Consider the following 27,637-nt stretch of genomic DNA (forward strand, 5'->3'; position numbering starts at 1 on the left):
TTTTTTCCCTGTTAAAAAAAAACAATATTCACAATCCATGAGGATGTGAAATACTTTCGATTTGGATTCAAATTCTAAATTCAATAGAGAATAATCCTTTGATTGTTGATAGGTGTACAGGTAAAATGGCTGGATTTTTATTGGTTTCTTAGTGAATATGGATTTGAATACATAATTTTATAACCAAATCAGGGTCCACTTACTGACTGGCAGGATGCCAATGAATCAGATTTTTTCCGATATTTGACTGAATTGGATTCCGTTTGGTTGCATTTGGTAAGCCAAAACCATATCCGATTATAATCAGATGCAGATATGGTTTTGATTTTTTGCTATCGAGTTTGACAAAATGTCAGAATTTGATGGATATCTCAATCTGTTTATGTATTAAAAAAAAACAGATCTGGTATGAGCTTTTCACCATCTGAATACGCTTAGCCAACATCCAATGAGGCGATTATGGTGTTGACCACATTTGATCCGAATCTGAGCCTATTAAATCCCCAACTGGTCCTGGATAATACCGAAAAATCCGACCAAATGGAGTGAGATGGGTCAGATATATTCGATCCAAATCCGACGGTTGACACTCCTAGGACACCGCCCTACAATGTTTGGGTTGCGGGAAGTAAGGATGCACATGAGTTGGGTTCGAGCTGAGCTTGAGTTGGCTCGGCTCAAGAAAGAGAACAGCCGAGCTTGAACAACCATTGCTTGGGATCGGCTTGAGCTGCAAACTTTTAATTTAAAAATGTTTTTAAATTTTTTAAAAATAATATAAAATACATTTTCTAAATTGATTTTGAATTCATACCTCTTCCAAAGATGATCAATGAGCTACCCAACAAGTTAAGACCTTTATTTGTGTGAACAAAATACATAGATATATAAATCTAATTTTTTTTATATAACTATGTAAACCGAGCCTGGACTGCCAGTTCAACGAGTCGAGCACGAGCTAGCTCGGCTCGTTGTGCATCCCTGACAACTACACCACCGGTGTCATTTGCTTTCCACTGGTACTGTTTTGGCAATTGTGAGAGGAAAGCTAAGGCAATTTATGCGATGCTCGGTATCCATTATGTACAAATACACAAGTGAAAGAAACCCAGGATTGCTTCTAATGCCCGCAAGCGCAGGGGAGGGCCGATAGATAAATGCCCGTGCAGAGAGAGAGAGAGAGAGAGAGAGAGAGAGAGAGAGAGAGAGAGGACTTCAGATCTCTTCCTTTACCTCAAGGAAATACCCTCAGGTGCTTTGGAATTTTGGTGTTCTTCCAGAAAGCAAAGGTTGTAATTGTTGACAGTGGTGCTGAGAATTCATACAAGATCCATCGGATCTGTGCCTGTCGAGCTCGTAATCTTTTTTGCTGATCTTGATGATTCTGTGAAAAATCGAAGCGACCGATTGGATGAGGTGAATCCCCAAGAACCAATACAGAGGGAACCTTTTTTATTGTCTTGAGTAATGGAAATGTCAGATCTGTGCGCTCATAATGTTTTTTATGGGGTTGGGATTATGCAGAGTAGCATAGAAGATGGGTGAAAACGAGAGGTTTCAGCTGAGCACGATTGGAGCACTGAGTCTTTCGGTGGTTTCGTCCGTGTCGATCGTGATATGTAACAAGGCTTTGATCAGCACGCTTGGATTCACCTTCGGTGAGTTTAAGAGATCTCTCGTTTCTCTTCAATCTTTCTAATTTTATATGCCTGAATGTTCAAGATCAATAAATTGTTAATCGTTTATGATCCACACTATGTTCCTGTTAGTTGTCTGTAGGATGTGTTTTCTTCTGTCGATTTGTGCGGTGTGGTTGATCCGTTCTGTCGCTCGAACCAAACGGCATTGTTTTATACAGTTTGCGTGCTGGGATTAATCTATCTAGGGAGAACCTTGTTTCATTTCTTCCAAGTTTATTTACTCTTTTCTGTTCTTTCGAGTCTTTGAATGACTTTCTGGTATCTATGCCCAGTATTCCAGTGTGACTTGCTTCCAATGTCCACGATGCACATGTAAAGCTTGTTTGTGGAATTCATTGCAGTGGTTCCTGGCAATTCTTAGATTTCCTTGCTCTATCTTAACCTTTTTTTTTCCAAAAAATTCATTATACACTGAGATTAGTGGTCAACTAGTCAATGTAAGTATTCAAGTTGACAAAGTGCACAAGTGTTAGAAGATACAACTTGTGGTAAGAAAATTAGAAGTACATCATACATAACCGGAGGAGAAAAACATCCAAGGCAATGCATGCATACATTGTTTTATTATATGGACATTAATTGTGTGAAGAGGTTTCTCAATGACTTAGAAAAGTAGTTGGGATTTGCTTAACCATTACAGCCTTTTGCTTGCTGGACAGACATCAATTTCACTCCTACTTGGCCTTGAAAGCGATGAAACTTTTCACAAATCATGATGGCATTTGTGTTTCTCCAGGATATGTGGTGGTGCTATTCTAAAGGATTTTGTGGAATTTTCGGGGTCCATTGTGGTCTATTAAGTAATGACAGTTGCAAAAAGCATAGAGGCAACATGAATGTGTTGCCTTATTGGAATATTTAGTTCTTCTCCTCATGTTGTCCTTTTCAGAAGGGAACAAATAACAACATGACGCCTTTGTGTTAAACGGAATAACTACATATCAATAGCGAGCTTCCTCACAATCCCTCCCCTTCCCAACCAAAACTCTCTCTCTCTCTCTCTCTCTTATACGATATACACGTGTTTAAATGTTTTCCTTTTTGAGAAAGAGGATCAAGATTCTTTGTTTTATGACTTTATCCCTCCTAAATATTTTGCCAAGTTAAAATTGTTTTCAAGGCTTCTGATTTTAGCCTTTAGATGCTGTGTATGTTATGCTGCTCTATTTCATGATGAGGTAATATTGTATCCTTCTCATTTCCAGCCACAACCTTGACAAGTTGGCATCTGCTGGTTACGTTCTGCTCCCTTCATGTGGCATTATGGATGAAACTGTTCGAGCATAAACCTTTTGATGCACGCGCAGTTATGGGATTTGGCATACTCAATGGAATTTCCATTGGACTTCTAAATCTTAGTTTGGGATTCAATTCTGTAGGTTTCTACCAGGTAAGCCAACAATCATGCTTCTTACTTTCTATTGCAAACTCAAAGACACTTGAGGTTTAAAAAAAACAAAAACTTTGTTCTGTCTATAATAATATCTAAATTTTTGAAGCATGGTGACAATATTCTGCGTGTATTTTTGTGTTTTCTTATGCCATAATGTGGAGGTTAACATGCACTTGGTCCTGTCACGAAATGTGTATCATCACTGTCTATAGTAAAATAATTGAAGATATTATGATTGGGATAATATTTGCTACCATTAACTATACCGTACTCTCTAATAGAAACATCCAGTTTCTTCACATGTTGATTTTTTTGTGGATCAAGCCCTATGGATATGGTCTATATGGTTTATTTAGTCAAAACAAGTTTTACACTACCATTTTTGGAAGGGGGCCATTGTCACTGGAGTGTCTCAGCTAAAACATCATTTAGCAAAGACACACCAAAATGTTGGCCCTTGCCTCAATGAGGGGATCTTGCACCCAAGCTCCACATTTCCAACATTCTCATCTCTATACTGTTTCTATAGCTTTCTCTTTATCAATATGTAACAGTCAGATGAAAACAGTATGATCTAACTTTTGATTATTTTTTACCATGATTTCGCTTCTAGGATTTTTTCTGATATTGTCCTTTTGCTGCTCCAACCAACACTCATTATCCAATTCAATCTTCCCGACTTTGGGACATCTGCTTCGTCACACATATTCTGACTCGAACCCATGTAGACGGCCTTCAGGTTTGAAGCAAAAGCAGTCCTTTACACCTCCCTCCCAAGATGAGAAACTGAGATGTTTCATCATGCACATTTCTTATTCTGCCACCTCCTAGATCGAACACCACAAACACCATATCTTGGTTGCTAATGCGATTAAGAGGAAAAGCCATATTCCATGACATAAAGTTATTGCTGCAAGGAACATTTTCAGTTAGAGGGATTTCTCGCAGGTTACTGAAGCGTGCGGGGTTGCACCTAAGATGTTGACCTCTGCAGTCACAACCATCTTAAGCTGGTAAATTTTTTTGTAGGTTGGTTTAATGGAGAGGGAATTTTTGAACCTTGATTGTTGATGAAGGAGAGAAAAAGAGAGTTAAAATGAGTGTAGTTAAAAGGAGGAATCCCAAAGAGGGAGTGCCAAATAGGGTGCCTCACAATCTTAATAAATGAAGATTGCTTGTGCACAAAGTTACTTGGGATGGAAAGTTACATTAACATATCAACCTTTTCCAATGCTATTTTTCGCTATACAACATTAACTCTACTTTGACTTCCCAAAACTACCTTTCCCTATATAATATTGACTCTACTTCTAGTCTGTTCAACATGGAAACACCCGTTAAGTACATCGTAATTTGTGTCTTTTACTACCTCAAAATCCTCTTAAGTACCTCATGAGGATTGACCTTAACTACCTCATGAGGAATGACCTCGAAAGGCCTTTTATGTGCCTTTTACAATCAACCCCATGAGGGGGCAACACTATATAAAATGACCAAAAGTTCCCCTGGTATGTTAAATGAAATAATGCCATTGGTGCATCATCTCATCTCTAACAGCCCCAGTCAAACTGAGCATGGTCTAGGGCCATTGAGAGTTTATGCTTCAATGTGCAATGTCATACATAAGAGAGAGGCTTTATCATAAAATTGGTTACATGAAATAGCATGCTCACAAACATCAGCTCCAGTTCTTGACCCTCGATCTTTTTATGTACGAAGTGCTTATCTATTTCAATGTGCTTTGTTCTCTTATATTGCACTGCTTTTAAGGATATGGATATCACACTTCAATTATCACAATACAATGAAATTTTTCAATACTTTAATGTAATGAACTGCAGAGGCTTAACTAACGCAATAGCCCAGTATTTAGCTTCCATAATAGATCTTGCAATAGTTCTTGGCTTATTGCTACTCCAAGATACTAAATGTGGTCCCAAGAGAATGCAGTACGCAGACACTGAATGCCTTGTCTTAGGGTCAGCTCAACTTTACTTGTGAAGGAATAGTACTAGATGAGGTCATTCTTTTGTATACGAGTCATATATATGTGCCTTTTATGTACCTCAAAATCCTCTTAACTACCTCAAAGTGGGAGGTTTTAGGCACATGCATGAATTGATGATGAGGAGTCCACCAAGATTGAACACTTATTGGCCCCACCTATAACAGTAAACCCTAGGATAGAGGACTAGCCCAATAATGCTACTCCATATCTATCACAGGTTTGATGTTAGGGGAATTGAACTCGTGATGTTGAGGGTCTCCAAGTCCAAACATCCCAATGCTTGCGTAACCAACTGGGCAACCCCATGGGAGCTGCTTGGTGGTGATGATTTTTAAACTAGTCACCATCAAAGACAACAGGAAGAAACTCTCCCTGTATCTGTAAAAGTTGGTTGTATTTTTATTTACTTCTATTTATGCTTCCTCATCAGAGAAAGTAGACATCCCCAAGGACATTTTTTTGTTTAAAATAATATAGAGGAAAAGAGTAACTACCTTATGCTTGTTTAAGTAGCATTTTCTTTTTCTCTACTCTTTATTTTTTATAATTTAACTATTCTAATAGATTAAATGCATTTTAGTGCCTTTTTTGTTTTTTTATTTGTGAGTCCTAACATTTCATTTTATGATATACTGCCATGCAAATTTTGCACATCATAGGCCCTTTGACCATGATATGAACTAAATGGGTTGAGTGGGATCATTCAAGTCTGCCTTTATGTTACTGTGCTTTGTTAAAAGTAGTGATACACTGTCTGCACTTCATGGTGATGCTGTTGTGGAATATCAGGAGGCAGTAAGTCAATTAAGAAGAATGGTTGAGGTGCCTTTTGGAAAAACACGATTCAAACTTACAGATGGCAGCATAAAATGGTTGCAACCTTCTTGTCCCAACTTTGGTGATGCATTGATTAATTGTTTCTATGAAGAATTTGGATTTACAGTATCTTATGACATTGGGATTTGGAAGAGTGGCTATGTCATATCAATTGCATTTTCTGATGCCATCCATTACCATTAACTTTAACTTGGGCAGTCTGGTCCTGCTGAACCACTAAGTGTGTTACTGACTCAACTTTCATATCTTTGAACAGATGACAAAGTTGGCAATTATTCCATGTACCGTGCTTTTGGAGACCCTTTTCTTCAGGAAGCGATTCAGGTCCTCATATTATCTTACTATTCCATTTTCTGTTATGTATAGTTCGCTTAATTACAATATTTACTCTTGACTTCAAATTGTAGCCAATGCTATTTATTGAGCAATAACATACTAACATATCCATACAAGGAATTGCTAGTTTACTGTCATACTTTTAATTTTTTTACAACCATACCATGTTGGGTGTAAACCTGTGTTGTTTAACAACCATATGCTATTTCAGAGAATAGGAAGGTTCAATTGGAAAAGACTGTTACCAACATCAAATTGATATCAAGCTTGGTAAAGACGGCAAAGATTTAAAGGATAGAACTTGGGTCAAGAGTTTGAGAAAAAGGATAGATGATAGGAGGAGGAAAACCAGCAATAAAAGAAATATCAAGACTGATATTAAGATGAGGGGAAAGAAACAGAAGAGATAAGGGATAAAAGGAAATTGGGAAAAGTAAAAGGGATTGAAAAAGAAAGATTAGATGAAATAGAGAAATAGAGTAGGATAGAAAGGAAGTATCTTGCCTCTAATCAGCACTGAAATTAACAAGATCCACAGTTGTTTATGGCTTTGATACTATGAAAGCATAACCCCAAATCATGCATACCAGCGTGAGAAGAGAGAGGACCCTTCACTTTGTTTTTTCTAGTGAAGGGTTGCACCTCTCAGTTTTCATTGATATGTCCGTTTACCCTAATAGGGCTGCATACAAAGCATACAAAATAATACAAACAAATAAACAATATTATACCAATATGTCACTCATAGGACTTCCCAATAAACAGGCCAAATTACATGAATACCCACCATTCAAACCTTTTAACTTGAAAGAGTTCTACCCTGGGAGATGTCCTCACTTATTCTAACAAAGGGACCGTCTAGCATGAGGAAGGTCCAAATTGTCCAGATCAATCCAGACCATTTGATGAGACAGTCCAGATCTCTCTCTCTCTCTCTTGTTGCATGCTCCAACCCCCACACCTCTTTCTTTGCCAAGATCTAAGCTGCCGACTGACCATTGGACAACCACTGCTGGCAGAAATGGTACCCTTCCCCTCCCTCTCGCCCTCCCCTTCCACGCTCTTAGCCAAGTCCCTGTGACAGCAGATAATTCACCTTTTGGTCTCCTTTTGTTTTTCTTTCTGTGACTTCTTTTTGGTTTCCCTTTGTTTTTCTTTCTGTGACTTCTTTCATCGCTTGTTCTTTTCCCCAATGTTGGTAGAATCAAATCATCCAATTTGAAACAGATCATTTCACCGTTTTTTTTTTAAATTGGCTGAATCAGTTTTCATTTTTTTATCATCTTTTCTGACAGCATTTGTTGGTTGTTTGATTGTTTAGGCATTAAACACATATTCTACGAGTTGATTGGACCCTGTAAGTCATCATTTGTTCTGTTTCTGTATTTTCATAATTTTCCTGATTTTTTGACTTTTATGATTTTTTAAACCTTTATTGTATGATTTTTTAACTTTTAAATAGATAAAAATTTGAAAGGCCTATTCAAAATAATTTGATTGAATTCTGAATAAGCTGATTCTCTAAATTGTTTTGAAAAACAATTGGGTTCAGAAATTGATTCTGTTAACATTCTCTTTTTCTGCTGAGATTTTTCATTAAAAGTTTATCTTCAAAAGAATATACAGAAGATTTTGCAACTGCTGCTTGATAGTCATTCAAGGGTTTTATAGCTTTACAAGGATCATCACATGCCTCCCAGCTGCTTGCTTGACGCACGGCAGCAAGGCATATATTCTCTTACTTTGACTTGTGGACCGTTGATTGATCTTTTTTCTGGATATGCCCATATTCTCAACTTACAGTTGTGTGTTTCCTTCTTTTAATCACTGAAGATCACTTTCACTGAGACTCAATGCTAATTGCAACAATCAATGTCATTCCTTGCAAAATGACTAGTTGATTCATTTTCTTTCAATCCATGCTAATTTATTCTTGCCTGTGAAACCATATGTCCAATGTGTTTTATATGTTTTATTCTAGGTTCTTTTGCCATCTTGCTAGCCTTTTAAAATGAGACCTCGTTACATCTTTCTCGCAGGCTTTCTGCTTCTGTCAATCTTTTTCTATCCATAATTTTTTTTTTACTATTCTGATATCATTACTGCAAGTGATTCTTAGAATTTCAGACCTTTCCTCAACATTCAGTATTTGAATCGTTTTACTGCTTCATGGTTGTGTTGATCTTTAAATGTTACTCTCATTCATGCGCGATACAGTCAGCATATTCTTTGCTTTTATTATGAATTATTTTCTCTTTTGATTTTTTTGATCTTCTCCAGTGAACTAATATTGTATTTCTTCCATTTCAGCAAAAGTATCCGGGGTTCACTTACCATCCTTCTTTTTGGAGTTGGAATTGCAACCGTAACAGATTTGCAGCTTAATGTTCTGGGTTCCGTTTTATCACTACTTGCTGTTGTTACAACATGCGTCGCTCAAATTGTATCCTACTGATAATTTTTGTTTTGGTCATCATCATGGCTGATAAAACTTAAAAACAGTCATCAGTTTCAGTAGCTGTAATGGGTCTTTGGTGTTGGAGAAATCTGTGGTGTTAAATATACTTAAATTCTTCTAATTCATGCTTGTTGTACTGTGATGTTTTTTAGCTGAGTGAATTCTTACAAGTTCTCTTATGGTGACATGGCATTTATAAATACAGTCCTTAATTGTTCAAGTTTGATTCTGGGTTGCCTTTAATATGCTGCAATATGTTCATGGGCAACTATATTACTCGATTGAGCATGTTTTGCATGGTCTCATAGTTATTCTCTTTCCCACAATTTATCAAGATGATATTACTTGTTTTTGGTATTCATTAAATAGCATTTGGATGTGCTAATGATTGATTAGGGCTGGGTCACTTAACATTTGCATAGTGTCGTGAGGAATGTGATGTTTCGGTGGGCCTAGGTTCAGTTTTGAGGGATTGTGGGCTTGGGTTAGGTTTGGTTAAGTCAAAGGCCAAGTTTTGTTTATAGGTTCGGATAGGGTTCATGCAGGGTTCAAAGAAAAATCGAGTTCTCTCAAAATACAGCTCAATAAATACTGTAAAAATAGGAGAAGGCTTACGACACGTCAGGAAGGCTTGGGTTAAAATCTTAGGTTCAAAGGATTCAGAGTTACACTGATAAAATTTTGCAAAGTTCTGCGTTTATTTTAGATCTGGATTTTGTTCAGTTTCAGACAGACCCTAAGAGATTAAATTATTTCTCCCAAAATAAAAATCAGAAAAATCCTCAAAAATAGGGTTAGGCTAGCGACAAACTAGAGAGGGTCTGGTTAAAATTTGAGGGTTTAGGTCGGTCTGGACTCTGGTTAGGGAATTAAAATTCGGTCAAGTCAGCACATGAGTTTAGAACATGTCTGTTTTTGGACTGGGTTTTGGGCAAAACAGGTTCCAGTATTGGATTTAATTCAACTTGATGGGGAAGAATTAAGATCTATTTTTTGGAGGGTAGGTTAAGAACAAGTAGAGGTGTCTGAAGTTAATTTTGCAGGTTTGGGCTAGGTACAAATTATGAGATACGTTATTTTTAAGTTAGATGATTTTCTGGAAATCACAACAAAATGTTATTTTCATAATTGGGTTTGGGAGAGACTTAGGCCTTGAGAAGGTTTAGGAAACGAGTTCTAAGGACTTACACGGTTTGGGTAGAGTGTCTTAAGGTTTGGAAATGGTCTGGTTCGTCCGTAAAAGGTCCAGGAGCCACGATGGTGCTGAGTTGGTCCACGTCCGCCACACATATACTACATAGAATTGGTTCTATGTAGTACTTAGGCAATTCCAAACTTCGGAAGAGCTGATACCACCTTATACGAAGCAGATGAGCCCTGAGACAGGGTGAAGAGCACAAGGGGTAAGGAAGGAGGGAAGAGGGCTTAGGGGCCTATAGGGTAGAAGAGAGAGAGAGTCGACCTTCAAGGGGGCGATTTCTTGAGAGAGAGAAGCAACTTGGTTCAATATTTCATATATCATATCTTCTAACACACTACAAGGGTCTCCTTTATAGATCAAAGAAACTCTAATTAAAGCACTTACAAAATCCTAAGCAAATCACACAACAAACAAAGCAAACTTAAATCATATTTCCTACTTAGTAAAACCCTTCCCTAAGTCACCTTAAAAAGGGCCCAACTCCAAGACACACTTGGGCTTACCGAGGCCCATTAAGAAGGAGCCCTAAGGGGTCACACGAGCTTCATGGAGGGAGCTTGAATGCCCCTTGGGTGGCACCACATGGTGGGGTCTGCACACCCTTCTTTAGAGCTTTCTAGAGGGGCATCCCATGTGAGTCCCACTTACAATAAATGCTCCTTAGAGGGGGGCACCCAAGGGTGAGTTCCACATGCTGATGTGACTACATGGTTGAGGTGGCATGGCTTGAATTGGAGCTTGGATAACAGATCCGAATTGGCCATAAGGGGATCCATTTGCTTCATATGGACCCTAGGAGCTAGATCAAGCTCACCCATGACCGGGTCCGCATCGTTTGGATAGGAAGCTAAGTTTGTAGAAATTGGGACCACATCAGAATGTAATATGTATCATCTGTATGTGTAGGGTAGTTTTTTTTTAAATATAAATATTATATATATATATTTATATATATTTATGTGTAACTAAGTTAGTAACTAGGGTTAGTCTAGTTAGGATTAGTTTTTTTATTCTTATTGAGATAGGACTAGTCAACACTTGTTGACTAGTCAATATTGAGAGTCATTGGAGGTCTAACGACTCTATTTAGAGTCGTTGGACCCCCAACGACTCTCTTTCCTTGTGTATAAATATGGGGGCGAAACCCTACCATTTGTAATGCTTCTTGCATATGATGAGATAAAAAAACATTTATTTTTTATCTTTAAATTCTTGTGCTCCTTTGTAGGTATTTGTAAGTGAACCTATTTGTGGTTCTTTGTGTGTTCATTGTGATATTTTGGTGGAACTCTCTTTCACTTTTGGTGATTTAGTGAACATCTTCGGAGGAACTCATTTCCTTACATGGTATCAGAGCGTGGTGATCAAGCTGAAATTGTTTTTGAAACATTGGGAAGCGTGTCACTCCAAAGTGTTGAAGCTCTCTTGCAATTTCTATTCGAAGTGCTCATGATTGGTGGCATTTGCTTAGTGGCAGAGTGCTCGGGATTTCCACCATTACTCTCGTTCTTTTCTCTACTCTTTCTCTATTCTTTTTTTTTATCCTTGTGAAAATGAATGACAATGATAATGTCAATATAAAACCCATTAAGCTCAATGATTCAAACTATGTAACATGGGCTTCAATTATGAAACATTTTATATGGGAAAAAGGGTTGTGGTGTTTAGTGGATGGGATCGATCCAGAACCCAAACTAATCCTTAACAAAGTATAGAAGGTGAGAAAGTGGTATATCTTACGGAGGTTGAGAAAAATAAGGCAATAACCACTTATGAGAAAAAGTGAAAGGAATCGATAATGGGACATGCCAAGATTATGTCTTGGCTCAGCGTCAACATCAAGAAGTGTTTAAGTCTTGCTAAATTCGAACATGCAAACAATGTATGAAATTATTTTAAGAGAATGTATTCTCTTAAAGATATTGCACATGTGTGCAACTTACAAGATAAGGTACAAAATATGGTTCAAGGGAACAAAAGCATTAGAGAATACTATAATAGTTTGTCTAAATTATAGAAAGAGTTTGCTCTTTTTGAACCAAAGTGGCATTGTTCGGAAGACATAGAACTCTGTCAAAATCAAATAGATGCAGAGCACTTCATCGAGGGAAAGTCCCTTCGATAAAAGACATGATAGAAGAATTAAGTATGAAGGAAAATAAGCTTAAAAAGATAATATCTAAGAGTGATGATGACTTGATTCTAGCCGTATCTATACCAGAAAACTATGTTCGTACCTACAAACCTCCACACTATAGAAGGCCAAATGATGAGAAGCAAGGCAGTGAGTATGAAAGAAAGAAAGTTATTTGCTACTATTATCGTGAACTGAGACATGTAAAAACATAGTCCTAAATTGAAGAAACCTTATGAGAAGAAGGTTGCCTCTGTTGGACCTCCACAGGACTCTAGTGAACCATCTATTAGAAACATGTCCTTAACACAATTAGTGGAGGCTCTTCAACCTCTACTCAAATGAGCATCTTCATCTACTGGAGCCGCGACCTCTTTTTTCGGCTTCTTCGCTTCTTGACTTAGGTGCCTCTTTTTATATGATACCAAATAGTAATATGTTATCCAAATGTCATAACTCAAGTGGGTCCAATGTTTTCACCATCGATAGAACATCTCTTGAGATAAAAGGAATAATTTTTTTTTCTCAAAACTCAAAAAGATTTTGTATTCCAAAAATTACATATATTCCTAAACTAAACTTAAATCTTTTATCTGTTTCTCAATTATCTGACCATAAATGTAATGTTTCCTTCTCCTCTCGTGGTTGTCGAGTGCATGATCGCTAGTCAGGGAAGTTGATTGAGGAAGACCATAGAGAAGGATGCTTGTACAACATGAATTTTTTGAAAATGCCCAATAATATATTTTGGTGCAATGTTCATAAATTGGATTTAGATCTATGGCATAAGAGACTTGTCCTAGTATATCCAAGATTTAGTTTTTTTCAAAGATGAGAAGTTTTTGTAATTTTGAAAATTTTACATGTAAAATTTGTATTCTTGGTAAAATGAATATATTATCATTTTAAGAAATAACCTTTGTTTCTTCCCGACCACTTGAGTTAATACATTCAGATCTGTGGAGACCTACATCAGTGATACCAAAGGGTGGTTTTATGTATTATGTAATTTTTTTAGATGATTTTGCGAGACACTTGGATTTATTTCCTTAAACATAAGTCTGAAGTTTTCTCATATTTTTAAATATTTCATGATTTAGTCAAAAATCAATTTAAGAATGATATTTTCATCTTTCGCACTGATTCAAGGGGAGAGTTTTTATCAAAAGAAATTAAGGATTACCCATATCTATATGGTATCACACATCAAAAATTATGTCCTTATACTCCTCAACAAAATGGTTTAGCTGAAAGAAATAATAGACATATTATAAAAACAATAAGGACTTATTACAAACTAAGTACCTAAAGATTTTGGGCTGAAGCCACATTAACTGCAGTTTATCTTATTAACAGAATGTCATCCTCTTCCTTAAAAAATGCATCTCTTATTGAAAAACTTGTCAAACAAATCTCAAATTACTCTAAGTTAAGGGTTTTTAAATGCAAGTGTTTTGTTTTTACTGACAAAAATAACAAAATCTCTCCTCATGCTATTCCTTTTTTTTTCTAGGATATGCAAATAATAAAAAAGATTACAAATGTTTTGACTTTAAAACTAAAAGGCTATATGTTTAGGAATGTATCTTTTTTAGAAAAAAAGTTTTTTTTGAAACCGAAAAAACTAAGGAAATAAATGAGTATTCTTTTTTGTTGGATTTAATTCCAAAGATTGGTGATTATGATATTGACAAAGACCAAGAAGTTAAAAATGATGTGATAAGTGAAGAACCATCTCATAAAGATCAAGATTGTATCCAATATTCCAGGCGTGGTAATTTAGAACATCTATGTGCTCTTGAAAAATATACCAATAATGAAAACCATAAGGTCATCTAAAGTGTCAAAATTCCTTGAAAAATTTATGTCCTATGAGTTATGTTCACCTAAGTATGAAGCATACATTGCATTAATACATTCTTATATAGAACCTTCCAACTATGCTGAAGCAAAGGAACATCCTGAGTGGGTAGAAACTATGAAAGTGAAATTAAATGCCTTAGAAAAAGTGAATACTTGGACTATTCAAGACATTTTCCTAGGAAAGAAGCTTATAGGTTGTCGATGGGTGTAGAAAGTTAAAACTAAGAGTGATGGAACTCTTGGAAGGTACAAAACCAAATTAGTTGTGTAGGAATATTCCTAAGAATATGGAATAGATTATGAAGAAACCTTTGCTCTAGTTGCTAGAATGAACACAACTAGGATCTTAGTAGCTCTTGCCTTTGTAAAAAAATGGCATATATATCAAATGGATGTTAAAAGTATTTTTTTCAATGGAAGCTTGGCTGAAGAAATTTATATGGAAACACCGCCTGATATAGTTATCCCTAAAGAAAAAGCTCTTCGCTTAGACAAGGCTCTGGATGGTTTTAAACAAGCATAAAAGGCTTGGCATGACAGGTTTAGTCAAGTTATGCTTTATATTTATTTCAATCGTGTCTGATTGACACAACTTTGTTTGTTAAAATTTCTAATGCAGTTATTATTATCCTTCTCTTGTACGTGGACGATATGATTATCACAGGCAGTGATAAATAGGGAGTTGAACACATTAAAAGGCTTTTCAAAATACATTTTAAATGACTAATTTGGGTTTTTTAATTTTTTTTTTGGTATAAAAGTTGCATATTCTTCTAGAGGTTATCTACAGACTCAATTTAAGTTTGCTTTAGATATTGTTGACAAGTCTAGTATCTCAGATGATAATAAGGTCGATACTTTCGAAGTTGTCAATGTCAAAATGAAGATTAATGATGGAGAACCACTTGAAAATCCAACACTTTACAAACAACTTGTCGGGGTATTGTCATATCTTTCAATTATGAGACCTAACATTATGCATGCAGTTCACACAACAAGCCAATTTCAGTATGCTCCTACAACTATTCATATGTGAGCAGTTTTACGTATTATTAGATATATTAAAACTTCTATTTTTCGAGGACTTTTCTTGTTTGCTTCTTTATCCTTAGATTTAATTGCTTATATCGATGCTGACTGAGGAGGTGATCTAAATAACCGACACTCAACTACTGGTTTTTGTGTATTTTTAGGTGAATCGTTAATTTCTTGGAGGTACAATAAGTAGCAAAAAGTCTCTCTCTCATCAACTGAAGCAGAATATAGAGTCATGGATACAACCACTATAGAAGTGATTTGGCTAAGGAGATTATTGGTTGACATGTGTGTTCAGAGTAAAGGAGCATCACGATTATGCTGTGACAACAAAAGTTTCATCTACATTGCCAGCAACCGGACCTTCCATGAACGAACCAAACACATTGAGATGGATTGTCACTATATACGACAAGAATTCCTATACGACACTATTGATCTTCTTTATGTTGTTTCAGAATATCAATTGGCAGATTTCTTCACAAAACCGCTCGCTGCTCCTAGATTTCACTTTCTCTTTGACAAACTTTCGGTTATCCAACCGTAAGTTTGAGGGAGAGTGTTATATATATATATATGTGTGTGTGTGTGTGTAACTAAGTTAGTAACTAGGGTTAGTCTAGTTAGGATTAGTTTTTTATTTTTGTTGAGATAGGACTAGTCAATACTTGTTGACTAGTCTGGAGGTCCAACGACTCTATTTAGATCCGTTGGACCCCAACGACTCTCTCTTGGGTCTCTTGTGTATAAATATGGGGGCAAAGCCCCACCATTTGTAATGCTTCGTGTATATGTTGAGATCAATAAAAACATTTATTATTTATCTTTAAATTATTGTTCTCCTTTGTGGGTAGTTGTAAGTGAACCTATTTGTGGTTCTTTGTGTGGGTATTTGTAAGTGAACCTATTTGTGGTTCTTTGTGATATTTTGGTGGAACTCTCTTGAGTGTCCACATTTGGTGATTTGGTGAACATCTTCAGAAGAACTCACTTCCTTACAGTTTTATACTAATCATTGTAAGGAGGGCCATTTGGTCTAGAATAATCTTAGTTGTGGAAAAGGGGGTCTGCCCTTATATGTTGTATTGCTCTCTCATTTTTCCTAATGGAATGATGTTTTATCTTTGCACATTCTCTTCTCTCCCTCTCGCTAGTGTCTGCCTTTGCTTTGATATGGTATCAGGGCCATATCCAAACCTAGAGAGGGCTGTGTGATGGATTAGTTGGGTATCCTATTTGCACTGTGGTTGTGTAATAGGCTATTGGTTTCTTGTGTCTGAAGGAAATTTGTTCTGTTGGAACGGTTTTGATTGTGATTGTGCTGGTATTCCATCTATTTTTGACATCTTTGGTCAGACCATTCACGAACTTAAATTCTATGCTGAAGTTATTCTCCAGTTTGAGTGGCAGCAAACTATGAGTGAGAAGTTAAGTGCACTGGGCAATAAATGCCTGGAAGTTGGTCAAGTTGTCAAAAGATAAAAATGTAGTTAATTGCAAGTGGGTGTGTAAGATTAAGACTAAAGTAGATGGAGCAATAAAGAGCTATAGAGCATGCCTTGTAGTCAAAGGATACGGTCAACAAAATAGGATAGATTTTGCTGAGACATTTGCCTGAGTAATGCATATGACAACTATTAGGACAGTGCTTGCAATTTCAGCAGTCAAATGATGGCATTTGTGGTAGCTTGATATAAAAAATGTTTTTCTGAATGGAGATTTAGGGGAAGCGGTGTACATGAAATTGTCTCAGGGGATAACAAACAGTGAAATGAGTATGCAGTTTGAAAAGAACATTATATGGCTTCAAGTAAGATCATCGAGTATTGTTTGGCAAATTTAGTTCAACAAATAAAATATTGGGCTTTAAGCCGAGTTGTTATGATCCCGCTTTGTTTGTGACCCCTTCCAGTAAGGGGTAGTGTATTCTCTTTATGTGAATGAAATGATCATTGTTGGTGCCTTTTATATTCTCGTTACTTTAAAAGTAGACAGGGGTAGTTTGTTATTTTCTATTGTTCCCAGGTCTCCATTGTAATTTAGGTTATTTTGGCTAATCTCTATTTAAAGGAGATTAGACTTAATGTTAATCAATGCTTTTTCTTTCCAGCATCAAACTGCTCTTCACGCCTCACGCAACATGGTATCAAAGCCCTTCTCGATTCTGGACACCTGAGTCTCCTGCGTCTTCGTCTTCAGCCTGAAATCGATTTGGTCGACATCTCAAAGTTGTTTCATCGACTGGTTCTAGTGGACGTGGACAAAGGGGACATAAATCAGATCTGGTCGACATCTCAAAGATGTTTCATCGACTGGTTCTGGTGGACGTGGACACAAAGGGGACATAAATCAGATCTAGCCTCAGATCCTTGGTCTAGTTTTATCACCATGAAAAGGATATGATCTGGTGACCAGACTTGGATCTGAAGTCAGATCTTGTTGTTCCTTGTCGTGGAATTTTTATTTTTTATATCTACAATCTGTTGAAGATAGGTCGTCGTGGTTTGGCAAGTTGGATGCAACGAGTTGATATCTTTGGGGTGAAGTCTTGGCGTTGATGCTGTTTCTGTTGGTGATTTAGGGCCTGTTTCATGATGCTGATCATATCGGTCTTCATTGCAGGCCTGTTAATGTTGTTGTGATCTGATATGATCTGTTGTGTCGTGAGTTGCTGCTGTTAATGTTGCCTGTGGTGTTGGCGATCATCCGTCTTTGAATTGACGTGGGTTGGTGTGGTGTTGTTAAGTTAGTCGTAACTCCTGGAAGTAACGCAACCCAGAGGAAGCTTATTGTTTTTTTCGGCAACGCTGATCAATTTTTTTTTTGCTTAAATGGCGGAGTCTCAAAACCACGGCTGCAAATCCTTTTTCTTTTGGATCATCTGTCAAATTAGACGAGACAAATTATGCTAGATGGTCTCGTACTTTTATGATGTATGTTTTAGGCCATCGCAGGAAGTATATCTTATTAGAATCTGAACCAAATGAGAAGACGGGTAAATATGCTACATGGGAAGAAGACAATGACATTGTTATGTCATGGATTATTAATAGCATTCAACCACATATCATTGATGGTCTCATTTATTACACTACTGCAAAACAAATGTGGGATAACCTTCGAGATACATACTCTCAAGAAACAAATGTAAGTCGTATTTTGCAGGTTGAACATGAAATTTATCAACTTCAACAGGGAGACCAAATGCTTCGGTAAAGGCTGCTTTTGAGAGGTTGAATGCTCATAGACCTCTATGTTGTGACAAACAGAGAGTTCATCAAGAACAGACCATGGTGGCACGATTTCTCACAGGTCTGTCATCAGAATGTTCTGTAGCAAAGGTTCATATGCTGACAAGTTCTGATGTTCCTACTTTGGCTGAAGCATACAATCGTCTTAGTAGACTCTCTATGTCATTCTCTCAGTCCCAATCTGAATCCCAAACCTCTGCTCTTTTTGTGTCGACTAGTCGTGGACGGGGTACTGTGTTTAACCTTAGAGGGAGAGGCTGTGGTAGCAAAGGTTCATATGCTCACAAGTTTTGATGTTCCTACTTTGGCTGAAGCATACAATCGTCTTAGTAGACTCTCTATGTCATTCTCTCAGTTCCAATCTGAATCCCAAACCTCTGCTCTTTTTGTGTCAACTAGTCGTGGACGGGTTACTGTGTTTAACCTTAGAGGGAGAGGCTGTGGTAGAAGTACTGGTCATAGAGGCAAACTTCATTGTACCTACTATGGCAGACTTGGACATCTGGAAGATAAATGCTTTGACAAACATGGACGCCCTCCTGTTCCTTCATCCAAGGTTGCTCTGAAAGCCCAAGCTGCCAATGCCAGTGTAGATGCTCCTGCAGATTCTTCAAAGGATACCATTACTCTTAGTCGTGCTGAATATGATGAACTAGTTGCTTGTCGTCCAATCAGTTCCAGCTCTCCCGTGGCCGATGTTGCATGTTCTGCGGGTGATCATCTAGCTTGCCAAGGTAGTAGATGGATCATTGATTCAGGAGCGTCTAGACACCTGTGTGGAAACTCTCATGATTTTTCAAACTTGAAACCTATTTCAGATCATCGAAAGGTGGTTTTGGCTGATGGTAGCTCCTCTCCAATTGTTTTTCAGGGAAACGTTTCCTTATCTTCCGCTCTCCAGTTGACAAATATGTTCCATGTTCCCTCCTTTCCACAAAATTTAATGTCAGTTAGCCGTATTACCAAGAAACTAAATTGTAGGGTGATATTTGATCTTGTGTGTTGTATGTTTTAGGACTTGCTAACGGGGAAGAGGATCGATGGAGGCTATGAGGAAGGTGGTGTTTATTATATGTGGTCATCCAGGTGGAGCGGCCCATGCTGCAGTAGAGTCTTCTTTCAGTCCCTTGCTGTGGCATCATCGTCTTAGACATCTTCCTTTACCTAAACTTCGTAGAGTTATTCCCCAAATTTTTTCATCAGCTATCTTACAGTGTGAAGCTTGTCAACTTGGCAAACATCGCAGAAGTTCCTTTCCGTCTAGTCAGAGTCAGTCTAGTAATAAATTGTTTGATCTTCTTCATGTAGATGTGTGGGGTCCTAGTCGGATTTTGAGTAGGTCTAAATGTCGTTATTATCTGGTCATTGTGGATGATTTTTCAAGATTGTCTTGGTTATTTTTAATAAAAGAAAGATCTGAAGTTCCCAATATTCTCTGGTCTTTGATTATTGAAATTCAAACCCAATTCGATTCATGTGTCAAAATTGTTCGCACTGATAATGCTCTTGAATTTAAGACTAAAGACTTGTTACAGCTTTATAAAGACCATGGGATTAAGCCTCAAACATCTTGTGCTCATACTTCTCACCAAAATGGAGTGGCTGAACGAAAGCATAGACAAATTTTAAATGTAGCCCGGTGTCTAATGTTACAATCTAATATGCCTGCATCATATTGGGGAGATGCAGTGTTAACTGCTGGGTTTCTCATAAACCGCATGCCTTCAACCTCTGTAGGGGATCGTATACCTATCCAAAATCTTTATCCAGAGGCTTCTCTTTTCCATATTCCACCTAAAGTGTTCGGGTGTGTGTGCTTTGTGCATAGATTGGAACAAAATCGGGACAAGTTGACTGCTCAGTCTACCAAATGTGTTTTTCTTGGGTATCCTCAAAACCAAAAGGGGTATCGTTGTTATGACCCAATATCTAAAAAGGAGTATATTAGTGCTGATGTTTCTTTCTTTGAGGCGATTCCCTATTTTTCAAGTGGTTCTCCCTGATTGTAAGTAAGTCAAGGTGATACTTTTCCTCTACTTGCTCCTCCTTTTCCTTTGGAATCTGTTCCCCAAGAGTGTCCTGTTGAGTATCCTTCTGTGCAACGATATCGGGATCCTCCACTGGTGTACACACATCGATCACCACTTGAATGCATGCCTCCATCTTCCCCCTCTCCTGAGGTGAGTATTCCTGATCATCCAGAAACATCTGTTGTAGATGATGATCTGCCTATTGCTTTACGCAAAGGAAAAAGACAATGCACTCTTCATCCTATTTCTAAGTATGTTATAGATGTGCACCTTGGAAGGAACATGTGGAATTTCATCTCAGCGTTGTCTCTTATATTTGTTCTCGTCAATCATCATCAAGCTCTTTTGGATCCCAATTGGAAGCAGGCAATGCAGGACGAGATGGATGCCTTATTGTCACATGGTACATAGGATCTAGTTGTTCCTCCCAATGATGCAGATATTGTTGGTAGTAAGTGGGCCTTCTCTCTTAAGTATAATTCAGATGGCTCCCTTGAGCGGTATAAAACTAGACTGGTAGCCAAAGGTTATACTCAGACTTATGGTATTGATTTCTTTGAAACTTTTTCGCCTGTGGCTCATCTTTGCACCATCCGATTGGTTTTATCTGTTGCTGTACACTAAGGTTGAAGCCTTTCTCAACTTGACGTGAAAAATGCCTTTTTATATGGTGATTTAATGGAAACTGTCTACATGCAACAACCTCTTGGATTCGAGGTTGAGGGGGAGTGTAAGCAACAAGTGTGCAGATTGAAGGCCATTTATGGTCTTAAACAAAGCCCTCGTACATGGTTCCAAAAGCTTTTTGAGATAATGTCGGCATTTGGCTTTGTCAGGTCAGCCTCAAATCATTCTCTTCTTATTAAAACATCTTGCTCTGGGATTGTTGTGATGGTGGTATATGTAGCTGATATCATACTAACAGGCAACAATGCCAAAGAAATTTTAGATACAAAGGCCCATCTTCAGACTCATTTTGTTACTAAAGACCTTGGTCCTCTCAGATATTTCTTGGGAATAGAAGTTTCAAGGAACCGTGAGGGTTTGGTATTGTCCCAACGAAAGTATGTTTTAGATCTTCTTAAGAAAACATGAATGTTAGGGGCTGAGCCTGCAAGTATTCCTATGGACCCTAAGGGCCATATGTATGATGAGAAATCAGAATCTATAGACAGTAGTAATTTTCGTTTTCTCGTTGGCAAGTTGTTATAAGTCAATTTATGGATAAACCTAATAAGGATCACTAGCAGACAACTATGATGGTTCTTAGGTATTTGAAAGCCTCTCCAGGAAAAGGGTTGTTGTTCAGTCTAATCCCTTCATTAGAAATTATTGCTTATTCGGATGCCGACTATGCTGGTCTGTTAATGACCGAAAGTCGACAACTGGGTTTTGTGTATTTGTGGGAAGAAATCTGATTATTTAGAGAAGCAAAAAGCAGACAGTAGTGGCCAGGTCAAGTGCAGGATCAGAATACAGAGCTATGGCTCAAACTGCTGCAAAAATGATGTGGGTCAAATCAGTTTTAACTGATCTTCAAGTGAAAGTGTCATGTCCTATGGCGATGATGTGTGACAACAAGGCTGCTACCTATATTGCCAATAATCCTATGTTCCATAAGAGAACAAAACATATTGAAGTTGATTGTCATTATGTACGGGACTTAGTGCAGACTGGGTACATCTGTACTAAACATGTTTCATATGTCTTCACCAAGCCACTTGCTAGTTCCAGTTTCCTTAGATGTTGTGACAAGTTGAGCAGGATTGATATCTATGCTCCAGCTTGAGGGGGAGTGTTGAGGAGTATTAGGCATGTGCCTTTTATATTCTCGTTACTTTAAAAGTAGACAGGGGTAGTTTGTTATTTTCTATTGTTCCCAGGTCTCCATTGTAATTTAGGTTATTTTGGCTAATCTCTATTTAAAGGAGATTAGACCTAATTTTAATCAATGTTTTTTCTTTCCAGCGTCAAACTGCTCTTCACGCCTCACGCAACAAGTATGCAGTTTGAAAAGAACATTATATGGCTTCAAGTAAGATCATCGAGTATTGTTTGGCAAATTTAGTTCAACAAATAAAATATTGGGATTTAAGCCGAGTTGTTATGATCCCGCTTTGTTTGTGACTGCTTCCAGTAAGGGGTAGTGTATTCTCTTTATGTGAATGAAATGATCATTGCTGGTGATGATATATAGGGGCATGATTGAAGATGTGAAACCTAGATTAGCAGTGTGCTTTAAGATGACGGATTTGGGTAAATTGAAGTACTTTCTGGGACTTGAGGTGACTACTCAAAAAGGGGAGCTCCTTTGATTTAGTACAATAGACTTGATTAGCAAGGTTAGGTTGGCTGATGACAAGGAGCGCGTGGAGATGCCTATGGAAGCAAACTACAAACTAAGGCACACAAATGCAGAGCTTCTTAATGATCCTTCAGTGTGTAGGGAGCTGGTAGGAGTTTGATTTATTTGACTATTTTTTAGACTTGACATTACGTTTGCAGTTCATGTCATCAATCAGTTTATAGGTACTCTTAAATGTACTCATCTGGCAACAATATTAAGGATTATCAAATATGTGAGAGATACCATGCATTACGCCTTATTCTCCTCTACTTATTTTACACTGGTGTTGATAGTTTATTGTGATTCATACTTTGGGTGTATCACGAGATATACATTCTACTGCAGGATTTTATGTATATTTGGGTGATTCCCTAATATGGTGGAAAACTAAGAAGCTACAGAGAATTGCCTTGTCTACAATTGAGGCTGGGTATAGAGCCATGACTCATGTCACTACTGAGATTGTGTGGATAAAATGGTTGTTAGAGGATATGGGTGTTAAGATGAATGGAGAACCATATTGAAATAAATTGTCATTTCACTGGCAGAGCATACTTGAAAGGGGTCATCTCATTTTCATATATTAGTACATTAGCCTTTAAAGGTGCAATAATCAATGTAAGGAGGGCCGTCTTGGTCCAGAATAGTCTTAGTTGTAGAGAAAAGGGGTCTGCCCTTGTATTGCTCTCTCATTTTTTCTGATCAAGTGAAGTTTTTCCTTCAGCATTCTCTTTTCTCCCTCTCTCTAGCATCTCTTTGCTTTGATATAGTGTTGGCTGAAACCTCTGTTATCCAGTAGTGCCCGACTTGCATGTTGGTTTGGAGAAATTTCTTATAGTTAGCTTAGTATGACTCTTAGATCTGGCCATCATCAAGTGTTAAGCAATTGAAAAGAAGTTGAAGTTTTGAATAACTATTCATCAGTCTCCAAATGGGATAATGAACCAAGACCAAAAGTGAAATTAGCGATTAATGGCTTTGGATACATGAATTAATACTTCCCCCTGCAAGTATCTTGAATTGTTGGATCCCTTCAGGGTTATTTGATTGTGTGGAGGTCATTTTCCCCTTTACCTTTTGGGTTTAAACCCCTTCAATTTTTGAGGGATGCCAGTGGTTTTCACCATCATTCCATATTCTCCCTTATGGTTCATTGAATGAGGTTGACCATGTGCTACCACTCACAAAGCGGGCCATCGGGTTGCATCATGCGAGTAGGTCGGTAGCACCCAATTAATGTTTGGAATTGTAAATATGACTTGAAATTGTATATACGAGAGTTGGGGGATTAGGAAATTGGGTTTGGGATCCAGGAGGCCCACCAATAGGGTCACATTCAAATAATCCCACTAGATGAGGTATTAAAAAGGGGTTCATTGTAATGAATCGTTTGTTGATAATGAAAGAAAATTGGAGGCACCTCCCTCAAGTGAGTTTTTCACCTTTGAACATCTTTTCCTTTCTCCTCCCTCTTCACCTCCATCCTTATCCTCGGCCTTGGCCGATTCCCTCTCATTCAGTCCCACCAAGCATAGCTTGGTGCCCCGCATGCATCCTCCCCTGTCCACCATATATATGTTATGTTGGCTTATTCTGGTACATTTGTAGTCACAATAATGGAGAATTTGCAAAAAGATATGTTTATCTTTTGAAATATGCCATCCATCACTTAAAGGGTTAAAAGGCAGCCTTCCTTTAGCGCCACGTTACTTTTTTTACACAATATTTTCTTTAATCAATAAAATTGATTTCATTTTGCATTTCAAGAATCTCTCAACTGAGTGATTGAGTCTAATTGTTTTAGTTGGAAGCATCTCAGCTGAACATTTCAGTAGGGAATTCTGGATTTCTGCATACTGTACCAGTTCTAACATTTATCGTTCATGGGCTTTCAACTGCATTTTGGTCATGTACTTTGCCAATGCTTTTGTTGCTTGATTAAATAGATTAAAGTAATGCTTAGCATAGCAGTTAAGGCACTTCATGCATGACCTGCAGTTAGCATCCTGTCATAGGTGAAATCTGTTTCCTTCCTACGGATAATTCTGTTAGTTGGTATGACATATAGAGGGACAAGAAGTTTGATTCTTCTTTGTTTCCTGACCCAGGGATAGCCTGTACAGTATTTTTCTATTTTGTGACATGAAAAGCTCAAATTCCTATGAGAAGATTTAGCAGCTTACATTTACTTGGGATGTAGTGTTTGGTTTCTTTACCTGTACTTTCTGTTATTACTTCTGCTATATGCTAAGATCATGGCCTAAAGTCGACTGTCAAGTTTGCCAAATTTCTTGCCTTTGATTAAAGTTAAAGACCATGGTGAGCCTTTGCAGTTATTTTTGCCACCAAGTGTAAGTTTATCTGGGATGCCCAGAAAAGGATGTTTTGCCTGCTCAAAGTTGTGTACTTGTTAACATCACTGAAGTGGTGGATATCATCAACGCCCATGTACATACATGAGTATATGCAAGCTTGTACTTTACAGTTTCAACATGATGCACCAATCAACAGATATAATACAAGTTATGTTTTACACAATCATCTCAAAAAGAACTTTCCTTGACAATCTTGATCCTTCTAGATGACGAACACAATCCAGAGGAGATTCAAGGTTTCTTCAACTCAGCTATTGTACCAGTCTTCCCCCTACCAAGCGTTAACTTTGTTCATAACTGGCCCATTTCTTGATGGGCTACTGACAAATCAAAATGTGTTTGCCTTCAAGTATACACTTCAAGTTCTGGTAAGAAAGATTATGTTAATGTGATGAGTTGTTTTTTTGTTATGTTGCAAATAAACTAAAATTATCTCTGTTTTTTTGATGATGCAGGTATTCATTGTTTTATCTTGCATGATTTCTGTATCTGTCAACTTCAGTACATTTCTCGTAATAGGAAGGACATCACCTGTCACGTATCAAGTATTGGGACATCTCAAGACATGCCTGGTTTTGGCTTTTGGATATGTTTTACTGCATGATCCATTCAGTTGGAGAAATATTTTGGGCATTCTTATTGCTTTGGCTGGAATGATTCTTTATTCTTACTTCTGCACACTTGAAAGCCAACAAAAGGCCACTGAAGCTTCTGCACAGCTGACCCAGGTGGTGTTTACTGCCCTGTTGTTTATGGAATTAAGTTTTCTTTGGAAATATTTGATGAATGATGTTGTTAGACTCATGCCCTTTTTTTCATTGACTATCTTCAATGAAGCAATGGAAATCCTTGATCACATATTTATTCTCTATTTAGTGAAAAATATAAAGTTTGACATGATTGCAGAAGTCGTACTTTATCTATACATATTGCTGGAGTGAACATGACAAAATGACTATCTAAATGCACGAGGGCTATAAGAAATAACAAAATATACTTCATGTTATGGTTGTCAGTAACATTTCCTTTACTGTTGAGGTAGGCATGAACTTTTGAATTGATTCTCAGTTTTGTGTTTCATTGCTATGCATGTGGCCTTAACAATAGTTATTTCCAAAACTTGGGTTGGGTAACAAAAGCAGTAAATGAATGTACTATAATAATTAAATGCATGTGATTTATTATTTTAGGAAAGCATGCATAATTTAGTGTCACCTAATTTAATGAAAGCGTGAGGAAGAACATCTTGGCTAGTGTGTTGCAGTTGGTCAAGTTATCTCCTTTTGATGTCTTCTTATCTACTTTGTAGTGGAGAAAAACAGGAACTTTCAGTAGATACACAGATACAGGCAACCAACAATTTTAATGTGCAAGCATCACTATGAGTGTTCACAATTAATAAAAAACAGGCTCAATGTTCAAAGCAAGTATCTAAAATGAATATATTCTAGGACATGTAGAGCCAATGCAATACAACCACCTCAAGGTTCAAAATAAAAATAAAAGTCAAGTAATCAGTATTGATAGAATGCTCAGACCAAAATACTTTTCAAACCAAGTCACTTCCACACATACGACATATAGAGCATTTGCACTGATCACAAACCATTGGGTTGGACATAATCCATAAGCAATGAATCCTAAAGTAAAAAACCAAAGGTGTTAAGAAACACATGCAAACACCAAGCTGCAGCAAAACTTATGTGCTGCCAGTGTGATCACTGATGATTGATAAAATGTATAATTACCACAATAGAAATTGACAATGAAATGATAATGTGAAGGATAGAAGCTATAGAAGTGTTAAGCCACATAAAGAGATAAAAGACAAGCCCAACACACTATCCACAAGTTCATATCCATCAATCTTTGAAAAAGAAATCCTGGAAACATTTATGACTTTATCTGGTTTCCTGAATACTCTGCTCACAAGCCTAATGGCTACTGAACATTTATCATAGAATTTTACAATAAAGGAATGTCTCTTGTAAATAGTTTGGGTGAAGGTGGCGGACATATAATGAAAGCACTTCCTTATTTTAAGATGTCACCTCTAAACTTTTCCTTAAGAAATGCATAAATATTCATCTAAGACATTCTAAAGACGATCTCCTGTAGCTCCAGGCTTTGATGTCATACGGTAGATGTGATTTTGAGAGAACGCAAAGCACTATTCTTGGGTTGAATGTATTATGTTTCATGATTGGAAGATCAAAGTCTAGTGTGTAATATTCTAATATCTGGAAAGATTGTGCATGTGGTCAGAAACTTTATTCCTTGTAATAATTATTAAGGGTATTTAAGTAATTTTACATCTTGTTATCTTGAAAAATTGTGTAATATATACATTTTATATTATGTTATAATTTATTGTTTTGGCATATTATATAACATTTTATATTTGTTGTTTCCAAACTTTTGGCTTTAGGTAACTTGCAGAAGCTTCTAATATTCTTTCAGCCAACTAAATGTTCCAAATAAATCAACAACGGATCTTGGTCATTACCCCATGGTTGGTTCTATTCCACTTTAGACTTTACTGCCAAGAATTTCCTCTCTAAGGAAAAGTTGGCATATAGGAAACAATCTAGTTATTGGCAAGAATTTACAACTAAAACAACACAATGCAAAGGACACACACGAGGAAAGAGTCATTATGTACGTGGTTC

At 37.3% G+C, this 27,637-nt stretch overlaps 1 protein-coding gene across 1 annotated transcript in view; it reads left to right on the top strand.

Annotated features, from left to right (window-relative positions):
- Positions 1-1,112: 1,112 nt before the first annotated feature.
- LOC149820914 (UDP-xylose transporter 3-like) overlaps positions 1,113-27,637 on the top strand; it is a 44,091-nt gene continuing 17,566 nt past the window's right edge. Inside the window, exons 1-7 of the mRNA XM_089982138.1 lie at positions 1,113-1,416; positions 1,525-1,658; positions 2,906-3,090; positions 6,195-6,262; positions 8,585-8,717; positions 25,175-25,336; positions 25,424-25,696. Coding sequence (XP_089838264.1) covers positions 1,538-1,658; positions 2,906-3,090; positions 6,195-6,262; positions 8,585-8,717; positions 25,175-25,336; positions 25,424-25,696 — 942 coding nt within the window. The 5' untranslated portion in view covers positions 1,113-1,416; positions 1,525-1,537. The remainder of the gene's footprint in view (positions 1,417-1,524; positions 1,659-2,905; positions 3,091-6,194; positions 6,263-8,584; positions 8,718-25,174; positions 25,337-25,423; positions 25,697-27,637) is intronic.

The sequence above is a fragment of the Nuphar pumila genome, chromosome 12 (assembly GCF_984573655.1).
Source record: "Nuphar pumila chromosome 12, dmNupPumi1.hap1.1, whole genome shotgun sequence".
NCBI lineage: Eukaryota > Viridiplantae > Streptophyta > Magnoliopsida > Nymphaeales > Nymphaeaceae > Nuphar > Nuphar pumila.